General features: G+C 49.0%; 1 protein-coding gene across 1 annotated transcript in view; it reads left to right on the forward strand.

Moving 5' to 3' along the window:
- Window positions 1-17,948, forward strand: part of dlat (dihydrolipoamide S-acetyltransferase (E2 component of pyruvate dehydrogenase complex)) — a 38,991-nt gene that overhangs the window by 697 nt on the left and 20,346 nt on the right. The window contains exons 2-3 of the mRNA XM_072486588.1: window positions 8,304-8,405; window positions 10,382-10,506. Of these exons, the coding sequence (XP_072342689.1) occupies window positions 8,304-8,405; window positions 10,382-10,506 (227 nt within the window). The remainder of the gene's footprint in view (window positions 1-8,303; window positions 8,406-10,381; window positions 10,507-17,948) is intronic.

The raw sequence follows: 17,948 nt of genomic DNA on the forward strand, positions 1-17,948 counted from the left end.
GCAGATCCCCACAGGGCACCCACTTTGCTGGCATGTTTGTGGTTTCTCCCATTGTGGACAGGGTGGTGTGAGGTCTCGGGACATGGAGGGTGAGGGTGGGTGGGGGGTGGGTGGTTGGTAGGGGCAAGAGTGGAGGCGGTGATATCTTTGCGTTGGGTGGCAAAGGGGCTTGTGATTTGAGGCAAATAATGAGTGCTGAATGATATCACTGGTGGACAGTGGGTGTTGAGCGGGCATGCATAACCAATCATTCCTATGTGGTGGCAGTTGGCACAGTGTTTGTAGGCGAGTAGGATGTGCTAAAATCTCATTTGACTTGAGGTTAACTTTTGTTTGAATACCCTCACGTCAAACTGGAATGTTTAATGTTAAAGGTGCTACATAAAGGCAAGTTGTTAATTTTTTGGGGCAAATTAGCTGGACAAGTTTAAAATGACAACTATTTGTTTGTATCAAATAAAAAAAACTGCAGGTGTTAGTGAGATTACAAGATTCTGGAAGATGGTTTGCCTTTATGAATGATTATCAACATTTCCGCTCTGTTTTTACCCAATCTTGTCTGAAGGCTTTAAAATGTTTCCCAGCGCAAAATCTTTTACAATTTAAAACTATTGAAACTGAGGTAATAAATATAACTTGTGGTCAGTTATTTACAACATTAAACAGCATTATTAGAAAATTTCAATATTTTATAGGGTTATATGAGAGGTTAATTAAATGGCAATTGGTTGCCATATTCACATGAGATGATGGAAGAACCTTCATATAAATGTAAGATATTTATGAGGCTCAGGGCGTGACTAATTGAGGCAATGTTTTTTGGGGAAAAAATTCAAAATGTGGGTGTTTGCGATGGCAATTGGTTGCCATATTCACATGAGATGATGGAAGAACCTTCATATAAATGTAAGATATTTATGAGGCTCAGGGCGTGACTAATTGAGGCAATGTTTTTTGGGGAAAAAATTCAAAATGTGGGTGTTTGCGGCTAGGCTAAATTTATTTATGATCAGCTGAGCAATCTCCATGACCATTGTAGGCCTTGTGCTGGTGTTCCGATAGTGGTGTTGGGTAGGAAATTCTGGGATATTAACCCAATGATGATGAAGGAACAGTGATATTTCACTATACCTGGAGGCTGTGTGACTGAAAGGTGATAATGTACCCACGACTTTGCAGCTCCTGGCCTCCTTGGTGCTGGAAGGTCATTGGAAGGAGTTTGAAGAAAGGAATTCTATCACATAACTAAGAGTTTAAACATCTGCTGCTGCATTGTTTACCTGGTTTTGGGTTCTGCATTTTCTCCTGACTAGGAAGTTCTGTGGAGATAATTATACAGTTTGATTGAAATCTGATACTGAGTGGTTCCCGTAATTGTCATCTCATGGCTCGCCTGGCTTAATTTACAGCCTGCTGCTGGTTGCAATTACTGAGCTTTATTGGTCAGACTTGTGAGTAACGGTCAGAATTGAGTATTGTTTCCCAGTTACATTGGATGCTTAATGCCCAGTCTGGTACTTTCCACTTTTTGAATAGGCTGTCTGGAAGTTTCTGCACCAAATATCTGCCCTCCCACTAAATGTAGTTTCAAATACCTAATTCTAACCACATACATGCCTTCTTGCTGAATGGTTGCTGCTTAGATGCTTATTTTGAGATGTTGCCTTTCAGAGGAATGTATGAGGCCCATTTTACTGACCTGACGTGATGGTCTAAAAGCAAGTCCATAACTTTCAGAATGGCTGAAAATATGTAAAATCTCTTTAAGCCCACCTATTCTTTTGATGAAGTTCTCACATAACTTACAAATCTTTTGAAGCCCGACAGGAGTGATTTTGTAATATTTATTGCTTGTCCATTTCTTCTGTTTCTGCTGGAATTGTTTTGTCATGGGAACTAAATATAGGTTGAAGAATGAATTAGCTGCCTTGTTAAATAAAACATTTTTTGAAATGTGATGCTCCTTATTCAGTTTTTGTACAAATGCAGTGTCTCAAATCTGGCCATCTGAAAACCTGACATTTTTATATGAATTTAATTTTTTTTTAGTATTTATTGGCATTTTCCAGTTTTAACAGCATAACATATAAAGCACATGATATTTACAAAGTATGGTGTTATGTACAATTTTACATGCCCCCCTCCTATCGGCATTGATAGTCGGGCTCCTTCTTGGCGCCACCTTTGGCCCTGGGTGTCGTATTGCTATACTTCACCTTTTCTTATGCGGTTCCTGCTGTTAGCCTTGTGGATTAGCTGTGGGTGCTCTCTGCCTCCTCCACCCTCCCTTTCCCCCCTCCCTTTACCATGTCTCTCTCTGCTAGTCCCCTGGGTTCCTTCCTTGCCTCTTTTCCCCCTCTCCCAATTCCTCTCGGCTGTTGTCTGCCATAATCGGTCCATCCCTCCTCCATCCTAATCACTATTGGCTTTGAACATGCTGATGATTAACCCCCTTTGTGAAAGCCCTTGTCCAACCCTCGGATGGTGTATTTGATCTTCTTCAGGTGGAGAAATCCCGATATGTCTGCCAGCCAGTCTGCAGCTGTGGGTGGTGCTACTGATCGCCAGCCAAGCAGGATTCTCCGGCGTGCGATTAAGGAAGCAAAAGCCAGGGCAACGGCCTTCTTCCCCATATGTAGTTCTGGCCGATCCGAAACCCTGACGACTGCCACTCTCCGGCACGGCTCCACCCTCACCCCCACGGCTCCACCCTCACCCCCACATCGCCTCGAAGAAGGCTGCCCAGAGCCCGTCAAGTCTGGGGCAGGCCCAGAACATGTGGGGGTGGTTGGCCGGGCCTCCTTGGTACTGTTTACATTTATCCTCTACCTCTGGGAAGAACCTGTTCATTCAGGCTCTAGTTAGGTGAGCTCTGTGCACCACTTTAAACTGCATGAGGTTTAGGCTTGCTTCGCTCCAGAGTCCCCAACTGACTTCTGTCTTGAGTTTGGCCTCCCATTTCTGCCTAGCTTCATTCAATTAATGTTTTTGCCCTTTCCAGCAGTCGTCTGTAGATGACCCCACAGTTCTCCTTCTCCTTGGTATCCGTGCTTAGTAGTTCCTCCAGTAAACATCTCTCGGGGCCCTAGGACACAGCATCGTCTCCTTGCGGAGAAAGTGTTTGATTTGTAGGTGCCATAACTCCCGTCGTTTCGGTAGTTACAGTTCTTCCGTTAGTTTGTCTAGGGTCGCGAGTCAGTGTAGCCGCCTGATGTTTGCAGTTAGCTGTCTACCCTTGACAGAGCCAGTCTGGTCCTCTGCAACCACCTCTGATATGCAGTTCTCCAGTCTCTTAGCCAGGACTTTTGTGAGTATCTTCGCGTCCACATTGAGCAGCGAAATGGGTCTGTATGTTCCACATTCCGTTGGGTCTTTGTTGTTTTTGGGTATCTGCGATGTCGTGACGTTGGAGGCAGGGTGCTCCGTGCTGACGAATCCGCGAACATTTCCGTAGGTGTGGGGCCCGGGTTGCTGCAAATATTTTGTAGAAGATGGGTTCCTGGCACCTTCCCCGCCTGCAGGAGTTAATACTCTCCATGATCTCTCCCAGTCCTATTGGTGCTTCCAGCTCCCCATGTCTATCGACCTCCACAACTGACTTGTCTAGTCCATCGAGAAACCGTTTCATCCCCGCTGGAGGGGCTCGGAGGTGCATAGACCCCGGTAGAAGGCCTCAAATGCTCGGTTGACCTTTTTTGGTTCATCTATCTGTCCTTTACTTGGGCCATTTCCCTCGTGGCTGCCTGCTTTCTCAGCTGGTGAGCCAACAGGTGGCTAACCTCTTTGTGTTCATAGAGGATCTCCGTGTCTAGCGGAGTTGGTGAATTGCCTTCCTGGTGGATAGCAGGTTATAGACTGTTTGCAGCTTTTCCTCTCCGCCAGAAGCTCTACGGTCAGGGCCTCGGGAGTATTTTCTTTTTTTTTTAATAAACATTTTATTGAGGTATTTTTGGTATTATAACAAAATAAACAATGTACATGAAACTATAAACATAGTTCAAAAGCTGTCTCCCTCCCTTGCAGGTCCCACCTTTCTTAACCCCCTACTCTAAGCTAAACTAACCCCCCCCTCTCCTTTCTGCTGACGATTAATTTTCCGCAAAGAAGTCGACGAACGGTTGCAACCTCTGGGTGAACCCTAACAGTGACCCTCTGAAGGCGAACTTGATTTGCTTCAAACAGAGAAAGCTAGCCATGTCCGATAGCCAGATCTCCGACTGAGGGGGCTTTGAGTCCCTCCAAGGTAATAGTATCCGTCTCCGGGCTACGAGGGAAGCAAAGGCCAGAACGTCTGCCTCTTTCTCCTGGATTCCCGGGTCTTCAGACACCCCGAAAATCGACACCTCTGGATTCAGTGCCACCCTTGTTTTTAACACCGTGGACATGACGTTTGCAAACACATGCCAAAATCCCCGAAGCTTCGGGCATGTCCAGAACATCACTGGTCCTCCCGCACATTTTGCGCACCTGTCTTCCACCCCAAAGAATCTGCTCATCCGGGCCACTGTCATGTTAGCCCGATGAACGACCTTGAATTGTATCAGGCTGAGCCTGGCACATGTTACGGACGCGTTGAGTAGAGTCAACGCGTCCACCCATAGACCATCCTCTATCTCTCCTCCCAGGTCCTCCTCCCACTTGCGCTTCAGCTCCTCGGTCTACGTCTCCTCTGACCCCATAAGTTCCTTGTAAATGTCAGAGACGCTCCCTTCTTATACCCACCCTCTGGAAACTACCCTGTCCTGAATCCTCTTTAGCGGTAGGAGCGGGAAGGTTGACACCTGTTTACGTAGGAAGTCCCGCACCTGCAGATATCTGAATTTGTTCCCCTCGCCAACCCAAACTACTCCTCCAGCGCCGTCATACTCCGAAAGCTTCCCTCTATAAACATATCCCCCATCCTCTCAATTCCTGCTCTCCGCCATATCAGGAACGACCCCATCCATACTTCCCGGGGCAAACTGGTGATTATTACAGATTGGGGACCAGACGGTTGCTCCCTCTGCTCCCACATGTCTCCTTCATTGCCCCCAGACTCTCAGGGTCGCCACCACCACGGGGCTGGTGGAGTACCATGCCGGTGGGAACGGCAGAGGTGCGGTTACCAACCCCCCCAGACTGGTGCCATTGCATGAAGCCGCCTCCATATGCTCCCATGTCGACCCTTCCCCCACCACCCACTTCCTGATCATGGTTATATTCGCTGCCCAGTAATAGTTACTAAAATTTGGCAGCGCCAGCCCGCCCACTCCCCTACTCCGCTCAAGCATTACCTTCCTTACTCGCGGGGTCTTGCCCGCTCAAACAAAGCCAGAGATCACTTTGTTTACCCGTTTAAAAAAGGACCGTGGAATAAAGATGGGGAGACATTGAAACACTAACAGGAATCTCGGGAGGGCCGTCATCCTCACCGTCTGCACCCTCCTAGCCAGTGACAATGGAAGCGAGTCCCACCTCCGAAAATCGTCCTTCATTTGGTCTACTAGTCGGGCCAGATTTAATTTATGCAGCCGGTCCCATTCCCGCTCCACTTGAATGCCTAGGTACCTAAAGCTTCCCCCTACTAACCTAAACGGCAGTTCCCCCAATCGCCTCTCCAGTCCCCTCGCCCGGACCGCAAACATCTCACTTTCCCCCAGTCGTTCCTTCTCCCTCAGGTGTGTCTTTTGCAGGACGACTATGTCGGCTTTCAAACTTCTTAAGTGGACGGCTCTGGATCTTTTCGCTGGGCTGTTAAGACCTCTGACATTCCAGGTGATAATCTTGGTTTGGGGGGATTCTGACCCCTCCTTCCTGCAGGATCAACCATACTTACCTGGTGGACGCACCCCAGCGCTCCAGGGTTTCTCTTTGTTAGGGTGCCGCCCAAAAGGGCTGCAGTCACCGTTCTCATCATGAGGTCAGGCCCCTGCGCTCTGGGGTTTCCCTGTGTTTAGGGATCCTCTAGAGTGGCTGCTTGCGGCGCCATCTTGTTCCCTCAAACCTCACTTAACTGCTGAAGCCAACCAGAAAACCAACCCTTTCTTCCCTTTGTGTTCCTCCCCTCCTGCGTCTCCCCCTTAGAGTTCCCCCTTCCCGTCCATTCCCCCCTCCCCCAGCGAGAAGCTCCCTCCCTATCGGGAGGTGCGTGCAGCCCCCCTTGCTATCTTACTTCCTGTGCTAGCTATCCTTGCTAGTGTGGTAGCCCCCCCTCCTGGGGTTGATCTCATGCTCGCTGTCTGTCTGTTCCCTCTGCCTATTTCTCGCCCTCGCCTGCGTTCCGCTGCCCTTGTCCGTCCCACTGATTTGGTCTTTCTGGTCAAAGCGAGGCAGCACTGTCCCGTGCAAGAATGTTATGTGTCCAATAGATTTCTTTCTCTCTCCCTTTCCTCCTCTGCTTCACCTTCTTCGATGCCTCGCCTGCCCCTTGTCCAGGCCATTTGACTGAACAAACTTGTCCACCTCCGACGGGGTGTTGAAATAGTATTCCTTATTCTGGAATGTGACCAAGAGCCAGGCTGGGAACAGCATTCTGAATCTTACCCGTTCTTGTACAGGGTCGATTTTGCCTGTTTAAATTCGGCCCTGCGTTTTTGCCATGTCCACCTTCTGTGTCCTTCCCAGCTACTCACCTTGGTCTGTTTCACCTACCTCCTGGTATCGATGTAATTTTGCGATGATCGCCCTCTGGTGTTCCCCTATCTTGGGGTTTCGGCCGGAGAGACCTGTGAATTCTGTCCATCTCCGGGGGGCTGGGGAAGCTTTCCTTCCCGACTATGTTGCCCAGCATTTGGACAACGTAGCCCGTCGGGTCCCTGTCCTCGAACCCCTCTGGGAGGCCCACAATTCGAATTTTATGGTGTCAGGACCTCGACTTTCTCTTTCCAGGTTACCCTGGGGCGCCCCCAACCTTTTGTGACAAACCTGTCGCTCTGGTATGTCAACTCCTTCTTCAGCCCCTGGATTGTTTTTCCTGTGCCTCCGCCTTCTTCCCCAATCCATCGATTGCTGTTTGCGTGGAGACCATCGCCTCTCTGACCTCCACCTGGATTTTTACCTTTATCGCCTCTCGTCCCAGCCAGTTCCTTCAGAAGGAATGCCTTCCATCCGCCTTCAGGTAGTGGGGGATGGAGACTAATGCTCGGGTTGCCGGTCTCCCTCTCTCTTGGGTGGCTGGGGCCCTCTCGCCTCGCCTCATATAAGATTATGAAGGGAATAGATAGGATAGATGCGGGCAGGTTGTTTCCACTGGCGGGTGAAAGCAGAACTAGGGGGCATAGCCTCAAAATAAGGGGAAGTAGATTTAGGACTGAGTTTAGGAGGAACTTCTTCACCCAAAGGGTTGTGAATCTGTGGAATTCATTGCCCAGTGAAGCAGTAGAGGCTCCTTCATTAAATGTTTTTAAGATCAAGATAGATAGTTTTTTGAAGAATAAAGGGATTAAGGGTTATGGTGTTCGGGCCGGAAAGTGGAGCTGAGTCCACAAAAGATCAGCCATGATCTCATTGCATGGTGGAGCAGGCTTGAGGGGCCAGATGGCCTACTCCTGCTCCTAGTTCCTATGTTCTTATGAGTCCGCCGGCTCGTCCGCCTGTTACTTGTGTCCTTTTCCTCCGCTCTTGCTGTCCCTTCAGCCTCTCTAACTCCCATTTGCTGGCATGCTGGCTCTATTTCTTCCTTTCTCGGTTAAGGGTGAATTCCTGTCGAGTTTCCAGGCAAAATTTGCCTATAAGTGCCTATTTGGTTATTTTCTGGAGGCGAGCCATCTGAGGTGCGTCTGCTCAGCAAATCACTCTCACCGGAAGTCAAGAATTTTAGTGTTAAAAGAGTAAAATAACATCGGCTTATCTGGCTAGGCGTGCATTGGTGCAGTGACATGCCGAGCTAGTTATCGGCTTTGTGTCAGTCTTCACGGTGATCCAAGCGACCTCTGACCTGGCTCAAATGACCAAAAACTGTCATTTAAGACAGATGAGGAATTTCTTCTCCCAGAGGATAATGAATCATGGAATTCTTTACTGTGGAGGCTGGGTGTGTCATTAAGTATGTACAAGGCTGGGAGAGTCAGATTTAATCAGTCGGGGAAACCAGGGTTATGGGGGGTAAGGCAGAAAAGTGGTGTTGAGGATTATCACATCAGATCAGTCATGATCTCATTGAATGGTAGAGCAGACTGGATGGGTCGAATGGTCTACCACTGCTCCTACGTCTTATGGTCTAATATCCAAAATCAAATGCGAACGTGGACCAAAGTTTGCCGATTTTTGAGACGTTGTACCTGTACCCAGAAGAGCTGTGTAACTCATTGTTGTTTTATTCATAGATGCCGTTACCTGCCCTGTCACCCACAATGCAGATGGGAACTATAGCTCGGTGGGAGAAGAAGGAAGGAGATAAAATAAATGAGGGAGATTTAATAGCTGAGGTATGTGCAATTAAAATCCTGCTTTATCTATGTGCATTAAAGAACTTTTAATATGCAAATTTCACCAGCCTTTTCTTTTGGTACAGCCAGTATGTGGTGATGCCGTGTGTTTGGTGTGTATCAAAGTGATCCTGAATATTTGCTTTTACATTGCAGTTCTCTTGGTTTCATACCAGAGCTCCCACACGTTCCCCGCAAAATTATCCTGGCAACAGAATTGTAAACTTGTGACAAATTGTCAGCTCTGCCACTGGGATCAATAATTTAATAGGCCAGCCTGGGCAGTGATGCCAATCCGATGGAATTTTAACTGGACAGTTGGTGGTGCAAAAGTGGTTACGAAGATGCCTATTTTTCATGGGTGCCTAGCAACATTATGTCATGTCTACTTTCTGTGTTGGCCACTGTGTTTGTAGAAAGAGATAGAAGCATCAAAATACCAGGTTTATTGAATTGAGATATTTGGACAACAACAGGTCTTCCTTTCTGCTTTGCTATTTGCTGCCCTGTATAATTTTTGAGGTGGCACTCTGGTTAGCACTGCTGCCTTAGAGCGCCAGGATTCGATTCTGACCTCGGGTGATTGTATGGAGTTTGCGCATTCTCCCAGTGTCCATGTGCGTTTCCTCCGGTCTTCTCCCACAGCCCAAAGAGGTGCAGGTTACGTGAATTGGCCATGCCAAATTGCCCCAAGTGTCTAAAGGTTAGTTGGGGTCATGGGGATAGGGCGGTGGATTGGGCCTAGGTAGGGTGCTCTTTTGGAGGGTCGGTGCAGACTCGATGGTCCGGAATGGCCTCCTTCTGCACTGTAGGAATTCTATGATATTTAACTATTTCCCATTGCAAAATAGTTGCTTGTGTATTTAAAGGAAATAGTCTGTTTTTATATGTTCTTATTAAGAATGATAACTTGCTGCAATTTAAAAGATAATCAGGCTCCACTCCGGAGTCTTCAGCGCAAAGTCAAGCCTGACATTTCGGTGTAGTACTGTGGGAATACTGCACTCTTGGAAATGGGATATGTTGAGTAAGAGTTCAAGGCATTGCCTTCCCCTCTCAGATGGGAATAAAAGATTTTGTGGCAATGTTTTGAGGCGAGCTGGGAAATTCTCTCTACCATAGCCAGCAATAACTGACTATCTGGTCTTGCTGTGTGCAAATTGGCTGTTGTGCTTGCATACATTACAATTGCAGCTACATTTAATTGGCTGAGGATGTGAAAGATGCCGTATAAATAATTCATTTATTCTAATCAAAACTCTATAAAAGATTTTCAAAAACAACTGACAAGTTGCACAACTCTCTAATGACATTCACTGCAGAACCAGAATTGAGATGTAGTCGGTAATCTAATTGTACAGTGGCCAAATTGTACAATGGCCAACTGTATTGTATTTGTTTAAAAACTGTATTCTTGCATTTGTTTCTGATAAAATGGCATCAACGGTCATAGTTACATGTTTTAAGCAACATATTCTATGATGATTATCATTGCATTAAGGGGGCCTTTTTATTAGTTTGCCACATGAGAACAAATGAAACCAGCTTTATTTTTTTTACAAAAGGATGGGGTGTGGAGTGTTTAAGGAATGGGCTTGCATGGGGAATGGCATTAACTTATCATATTAGGCATAGCAATTGTCCAATTCATGTCACTCAGCTCTATCAATAATCAGCAAACAGCCCAAAATGTTATGAAAGATTTCGAACAGTGCTTGTACTGTTGCAAAGTTTGGAAATATTCTGGATTATGTACTCGCCAGGGTGAGAAGTGTAAATGAAGAAGTCCAATCCTCACAGGCTCCTGCATATGAGAGTCAACAGTTGCCCTACAGAATGGCTAGTTTACACCAACCGGCTGGGAGCAATTCTGAGGAAAAATGTCCAATGTTTATTTGAAACATAAAGGTGACATTGTTTTGTAGAATTATTGAGTTCTTTTATTCTTGTTTATTGAAATATATGTATTTTCTCAGGTGGAAACAGACAAGGCAACAGTAGGCTTTGAGAGTCTGGAAGAATGTTACATGGCAAAAATCCTATTGCCAGCGGGAACACGAGATGTGCCACTTGGTACAATCATCTGCATCACGGTTCAAAAGTGAGCATCAGATAGTTCTAAATAACATTCCACTTTTCCTGTATCAGTACATGGTTCTTTTGTGCCATATCTGAATTCAATAGAATATCATTCTACAGCATGTTCAAATCCACACATAGGGGCGACACTTTTATTGTATGTTTCAATAAGTAAATGTTAAGTTCTCAGTAATTTTCAGAACAAACAACATTTTAAAGGTTCCATCCTCCTCACTTTCGACTTCTAGCTATTCCCTGTTTGCAAAGGCTGCTTGACAGCCTCCAGTAATTGCATCAGCTATCAGGAGATGTACAGGGACAGCCTCTTGACTAATTTGATCAAGTAGAGCTCACCTTTTCCACAATTCAAACTGGAAGCATGAGGACATGGATATTCAGAACACTGCAATAAACCTCTCCCATTACATTGTACTAACCGTAAGAATCCTCACTGTTTCTCTGTGAAGCACCGTGGAACGGCAGCAAGTCGTCCTGATTGTGGCCAAACTTATTTCTTGATTGTGGTCCAATTCCATGGTGCTACGTTGACGAGACGTAACACCTGTTTCAAAACTGCAAAGCAAAAGTTAAATATTAAAAGCCACCAAGCTGTCCTGCACTAGGAATGGTGTCAAAGAATGTTGTCATTGAGATGATTCAGTCATGCTTATCAAAATTGGGAATAACAAGGCAGTCTTTGTGGCCCTGGTTTCAATCCAATCTCTCTGCTAGCACCGACTAAGCAATACGTTTACTACATTTTAAACCATTGACAGACAAGATGGGTACATTTAAATTGTGATATAGTAGCCATCACGGAGATGTGGTTGAGCAAGGGGCAGGATTTGCAGCTCAGCATCCCGGCATATAGAATCTTCAGGCAAGACCAAGGAGGAGGCATTGCATTATTAGTTAAGGAGTCAATTACTGGGGTAGGGTGAGATGCTATCTTGGAGGGGGCATCAAGTGAAGCTTTGTGGGTAGACCTTAGGAATACAAATGGGACAGCCACATTGCGAGGTGTTTATTATTGACCCCCAGATAGTCAGCGGGAAATTGAGAAGCAAATATGTGCTCAAGCACGTGTGTAAAAATAATAATAGGGTAATTATATTGGGTAATTTCAACTTTCTCAACATTAATAGGTTTGTCATCGTGTTCCAGTCTTAGATGGAGTGGAGTTCTTAAAATGTACACCGGAGAGCTTTTTAACTCCATACGTAAGGGACGGTGCAGTGTTGGACTTAATTCTGGGGAATGAAGTAGGACAGATGGGTGATGTGTTGGTGGGGGAGCATTTTACTGAAAGTGACCACAACATGGTATAATTTAAGTTTAGACAAAGAAATGGACAAGTTGCAAAAAAAGGTTTTGGATTGGGGAATAGCGGATTTTTTTATTTTAAAAAATGAATTTGGAGTACCCAATTAATTTTTTCCAATTAAGGGATAATTTAGCGTGGCCAATTCACCTACCATCACATCTTTGGGTTGTGGGGGTGAAACCCACGCAAACATGGGAAGAATGTGCAAACTCCACACAGACAGTGACCCAGAGCCGGGATCGAACCTGGGACCTCGGTGCCGTGAGGCAGCAGGGCTAACCCACTGTGCCACCCTGCTGCCCTGGGAATGGCGTATTTTAGTAAAATAATGCAGAATCTTGCCACGGGAGCCTGGAAAAAGTTATTGTGGGGAAATCTACAGAAGATCAGTGGGGGGGGGGGGGGTAAAAAAGGAAGTGGGGAGGTACAGGCCCAGCATGTTCCCTTCAGGGTAATAGTAAGGAGAAACAAGCCCAGAGAACCGTGGATGGCCAGCACATTCTGGATACGGGGAGCGGGAAAAGAGAGGCTTTTATCAAGTACAAGGGGAGCAAACCAACAGCGGCATTAGTGGAGTACAGAAAGTGCAGGTCGGAACTTAAGAAAGCAATTTGGAGAGCAAAGAGAGATTATGCGAAAACTCTGGCTGGTTAAAGTTGGGGAAATCCTATGATAGAAGTATATCAATGGGAAGAGGATAGCCACTGCTTGCTGAAGTCCAGGTCTGAGGCGTTCAAGTCAGGTGACCCTGACCACGACAAGAAAGCCAGATATGATCTAAAAAAATCCATCAAAGATGCCCAAAACGCGTATTGGACCAAGCTCGAGTCCCAGGCTAGCCACATGGATCCCCACCGTCTATGGCAAGGTCTGCAAGACATAACGGGCTACAAGATGAAGGCATGTAAAATCGTCAGCTCCAACACTCCCCTCCCTGATGAGCTCAACACATTCTATGCCCGCTTTGAGCAAGAGGTCAGCGAGAGCGAGCCTTCCACCCCAAAAGCCGCGGATGACCTTGTATCTGAGATCACCACTGCAAACGTCAGACCAGCCTTCTCGAAAGTCAACCCACGGAAAGCCACTGACCCGGATGGGGTACCCGGACGAGTACTCAGGTCTTGCGCGGGATCAGCTGGCGGGCGTATTCGCAGACATCTTCAACCTCTCTTTACAACAATCTGAGGTCCCTATCTGCTTCAAGAAGACGACCATCATCCCTGTACCAAAAGAAAGTCAAGCAGCGTGCTTTAATGACTATCGTCCAGTGGCTCTGACATCCATCATCATGAAGTGCTTCGAAAGATTAGTCATGGCACGAATCAACTCCAGCCTCCCGGATTGCCTTGATCTACTACAGTTCGCCTACCGCAGCAACAGGTCCACAGCAGACGCCATCTCCATGGCCCTGCACTCTACCCTGGAACACCTAGATAACAAAGACACCTATGTCATGCTCCTATTTATCGACTACAGTTCAGCCTTCAACACCATCATTCCTATGAAACTCATCTCCAAACTCTGTGGCCTTGGCCATAATCAGTAAAGATAGGCAACAACACCTCCTCCACAATCATCCTCAACACCAGTGCCCCATAAGGCTGTGTCCTCAGCCCCCTACTATACTCCTTATACACCCATGACTGTGGCCAAATTCCCCTCCAACTCGATTTTCAAATTTGCTGATGACGCCACCATAGTGGGTCGGATTTCAAACAATGACGAGACAGAGTATAGAAATGAGATAGAGAATCTGGTGAACTGGTGCGACAACAATAATCTCCCTCAATGTCAACAAAACAAAGAAGATTGTCATCGACTTCAGGAAGCGTAGTGGAGAACATGCCCCTGTCTACATCAATGGGAACAAAGTAGAAGGACGGGTCGAGAGTTTCAAGTTTTTAAGTGTACAGATCACCAACAGCCTGTTTTGGCCCCCCCATGCCGACACTATAGTTAAGAAAGCCCACCAATGGATTTCTGGGTGCGGCTATGCAGTGCTAGGTCGCATATTCGGCAGCTCCCGCTTGGAACGGACTTTTGGGCTCTGTTACAGGGCCCCCACGGCATTTGTTTGACATTTCCCGGGGTGGGAAGAAGGCTGCAGCATTCCCCTGACAGTGTCCCCCAGGAGTGTTGTGTCTTTTGGCTACCAGACCCGGCAGAAACAGTGAAAGATTTGGCTTGAGCTGCAGCAGTAGACGAGGGCCTCTTCCAGCATGCAGGCGGGGGAAGGGCAAGCTTAAAGCTGCAATCTGGCTTGACTCTATCAAAGGTGAATTCTAGCAGCAGAGGTAACAACTGTGAAAAGATCTACCAGGGCCATTGAAGAAGCGGGGACGAGGCCTCTGGTGGCGGCCATGGAGGAGTAGGTCGCGCATTCGGCAGCTCCCGTCTGGAGCCGACTCTCAGACCTTTTTCAGGAGTTTCCATAGACTTTTTGGGGCAGACTGGTGAAGCAAACACTGCCAACTTCTATTAAACGGACCAGAAGTGTAACGGCCAAAGGAGCGGCACTGGAGCGACGGGAGAAGCGAGGGAAAGAAAACAAAATGGCGGCGGCCAGGGACAAAGGGGAGCTGCATGAGTTCATCAAGCGCTGCTTCGAGGAGCAGCACGAGGAGATGCACAAAGAGATGTTGGCGCCTATGCTTTCGGCAATTGAAGGACTCGGGATCACGCAGAAGGCCCACGAAGCTAAGATCCAGGAGGTACAGAAAAGAGTCAGTCAGAACGCGGACGAGCTCGTGGGCCTGGCGGTGAGAGTGGAGCAGAACTAAGCGCTACACAAGAGGTGGGCGGGAAGACTCGAAGACCTGGAGAACAGGTCAAGGAGAAAGAATCTGTGAATCCTGGGTCTCCGAGGGAGTGGAGGGGGCTGATGCCGGGGCATACGCGAGCACGGTGCTCGAGGCGATGATGGGCACGAAGGCCCCTTCGAGGCCGCTGGAGTTGGACGGGGCACATCGGGTGCTGGCGAAGAAGCCCCAGGCAAATGAGCCGCCAAGGGCGATGGTGGTGAGGTTCCACCGGTTCACGGACAGAGAGTGGGTCCTGAGATGGGCCAAGAAGGAGCGGGAGCAGTAAATGGGACAATACAGCGATCCGAATATACCCGGACTGGAGCACGGAGGTTGCAAAGCGGAGAGCGGGTTTCAACCGGGCCAAAGCGGCGTTGTACCGGAAAGAAGTGAAATTCGGAATGCTGCAGCCAGCGTGACTGTGGGTCACATACAAGGGCCAACACTATTACTTTGAAACGCCTGAAGAGATGTGGACCTTTGTACAAGCCGAAAAGTTGGACTCTAACTGAGGGTTTGTGAGGGTGGGGGGGATGTTTTGGGGTTTGATGTGTGATGGTTGTTGTATATGGGGGTCAATCACGCACAGGAAATGTTACATGGGCTGGGGGAGAGAGACAAGGCCGTGACAGGAGCTGCGCCAGAGGGGCGGAGCGGGCTTTGGAAAGCGCGGGGTTTTTTCCCGCACGCGGGAAGAAAGGCGGGAAGGGGAACGAAGGAATGCATATGGATTGGGAGACTCCCACGCAGGGAGGTCAATGGGACGGCGGGGGAAGCCGGGGTCAGCAGGCGTCAGCTGACTTACGGGAGTGACATGGGGGTAGTAAAAAAGCTAGACAGGGGTCTAGCGGGGGGAGGGAAGGGGGGGAAAAGGGTTGCTGCTGCACTGGCCGAAAGGGAATGGGACACAGAAGAGGTGGTCGGGACGGGGGTCCCCCCTCTGGGGGACTGGTGGGTGAGGGAGGCATGGACACGGGACTGGCCCAGAAAAGGAGATGGCTAGTCGGCGGGGCGTGGGCGGGGGTGAGAGCCCCTCCAATCCGGCTGATAACGTGGAATGTGAGGGGCCTGAATGGGCCGGTGAAGAGGGCTCGAGTGTTCGCGCACTTAAAGGGACTGAAGGCGGACGTGGCCATGCTCCAAGAGACACATCTGAAGGTGGCGGACCAGGTCAGGTTAAGAAAGGGATGGGTAGGACAGGTATTCCACTCGGGACTGGACGCGAAGAATAGAGGGGTGGCAATCTTTGTGGGAAAGCGGGTGTCATTTGAGGCCAAGACTATTGTAGTGGACACTGGAGGGCGATATGCAATGGTGAGCGGTAGGCTGCAAGGGACGTGGGTGGTGTTGGTAAACTTATACGCCCCGAACTGGGATGATACAGGATTCATGAAGCGCATGTTGGGGCGCATTCCGGACCTGGAGATGGGAGGCCTGATAATGGGAGGGGACTTCAATACAGTGTTGGATCCAGCATTGGACCGCTCCAAATCAAGGACTGGAAAGAGGCCGGCGGCGGCCAAGGTACTTGGGGGGTTTATGGATCAGATGGGGGGAGTGCACCCATGTACACAAAGCCTACTCCCGGATAGATTTCTTTGTTCTGGGTAAGGCGCTCATCCCGAGGGTGGAGGGGACGGAGTATTCGGCTATAGCCGTTTCGGACCATGCCCCGCACTGGGAGGAACTGGAGCTGGGAGAGGAGAGGGACCAACGCCCGTTGTGGCGGCTGGATCTGGGACTGCTGGCGGACGAGGTGGTGTGTGGGAAGGTGAGGGGGTGTATCGAAAGGTACTTGGAGGCCAACGACAACGGGGAGGTGCGGGTGGGGGTGGTATGGGAGGCGTTGAAGGCGGTGATCAGGGGAGAGCTAATTTCCATTAGGGCTCATAGGGAGAGGACAGAGGGTATGGAAAGGGAGAGGTTAGTGGGGGAGATTTTGAGAGTGGACAGGAGATACGCAGGGGCCCCGGAGGAAAGATTACTTGGGGAAAGACGACGGCTCCAGACGGAGTTTGACCTGTTGACCACAGAGAAGGCAGAGGCACAGTGGAGGAAAGCGCAGGGGGCGACCTACGAGTATGGGGAAAAGGCTAGTCGGATGCTGGCACACCAGCTCCGTAAGAGGATGGCAGCGAGGGAAATAGGGGGAGTCAAAGATGGAAGGGGAGCCACGGTTCGGAGTGCAACGAAAATAAACAAGGTATTTAAGGCCTTTTATGAGTGCTGTACAGATCCCAGCCCCCAGCGGGGGAAGAGGGGATGAGACGATTCCTAGATCAGCTGAGATTCCCAAGGGTGGAGGAGCAAGAGGTGGCTGGTTTGGGGGCACCAATTGGGTTGGAGGAGCTGAGCAAGGGTTTGGAGAGCATGCAGGCGGGGAAGGCCCCGGGACCGGACGGATTCCCGGTGGAGTTCTACAGGAAGTACGCAGACCTGTTGGCCTCGCTACTGGTGAGGACCTTTAATGAGGCAAGAGAGGAGGGGACCCTGCCCCCGACAATGTCGGAAGCGACAATTTCTTTGATCCTAAAGCGGGACAAGGACCCACTGCAATGTGGATCGTACAGGCCGATCTCGCTCCTCAATGTGGATGCAAAGTTACTGGCAAAAGTGCTGGCCACGAGGATCGAGGACTGTGTCCCGGGGGTAATCCACGAGGACCAGACGGGATTTGTAAAGAGCAGGCAACTAAACACCAATGTGCGGCGGCTCTTAAACGTGATAATGATGCCATCGGAGGAGGGAGAGGCGGAGATAGTGGCAGCTATGGACGCGGAGAAGGCCTTTGACCAAGTAGAGTGGGAGTACCTCTGGGAGGTGCTGCGTAGGTTTGGGTTCGGGGTAGGGTTTATCGATTGGGTTAAGCTCCTTTACGGAGCCCCGGTGGCGAGTGTAGTGACGAACCGGCAGAGGTCGGAGTACTTTCGACTGTACCGAGGGACGAGGCAGGGGTGCCCCCTGTCCCCCCTGTTGTTCGCATTGGCGATCGAACCATTGGCCATGTCATTGAGGGAGTCTAATAAATGGTGGGGGGTGGTCCGAGGGGGAGAAGAGCATCGGGTGTCGCTATATGCAGATGACCTGTGCTGTACGTGGCGGATCCAATGGAGGGGATGGTGGAGGTCATGCAGACTCTAAGGGAGTTTGGGGAGTTTTCGGGCTATCAGCTCAATGTAGGGAAGAGTGAGTTCTTTGTATTACAGGCGGGGGACCAAGAAAGAGGGATAGGGGACCTACCGCTGAGGAGGGCGGAGGGGAGCTTTCGGTATCTGGGGATCCAGATAGCCAGGAGTTGGGGGACCCTACATAAACTGAATTTGACGAGGTTGGTGGAGC

Source organism: Scyliorhinus torazame, chromosome 21 (assembly GCF_047496885.1).
Source record: "Scyliorhinus torazame isolate Kashiwa2021f chromosome 21, sScyTor2.1, whole genome shotgun sequence".
NCBI classification, from domain to species: Eukaryota; Metazoa; Chordata; class Chondrichthyes; order Carcharhiniformes; family Scyliorhinidae; genus Scyliorhinus; species Scyliorhinus torazame.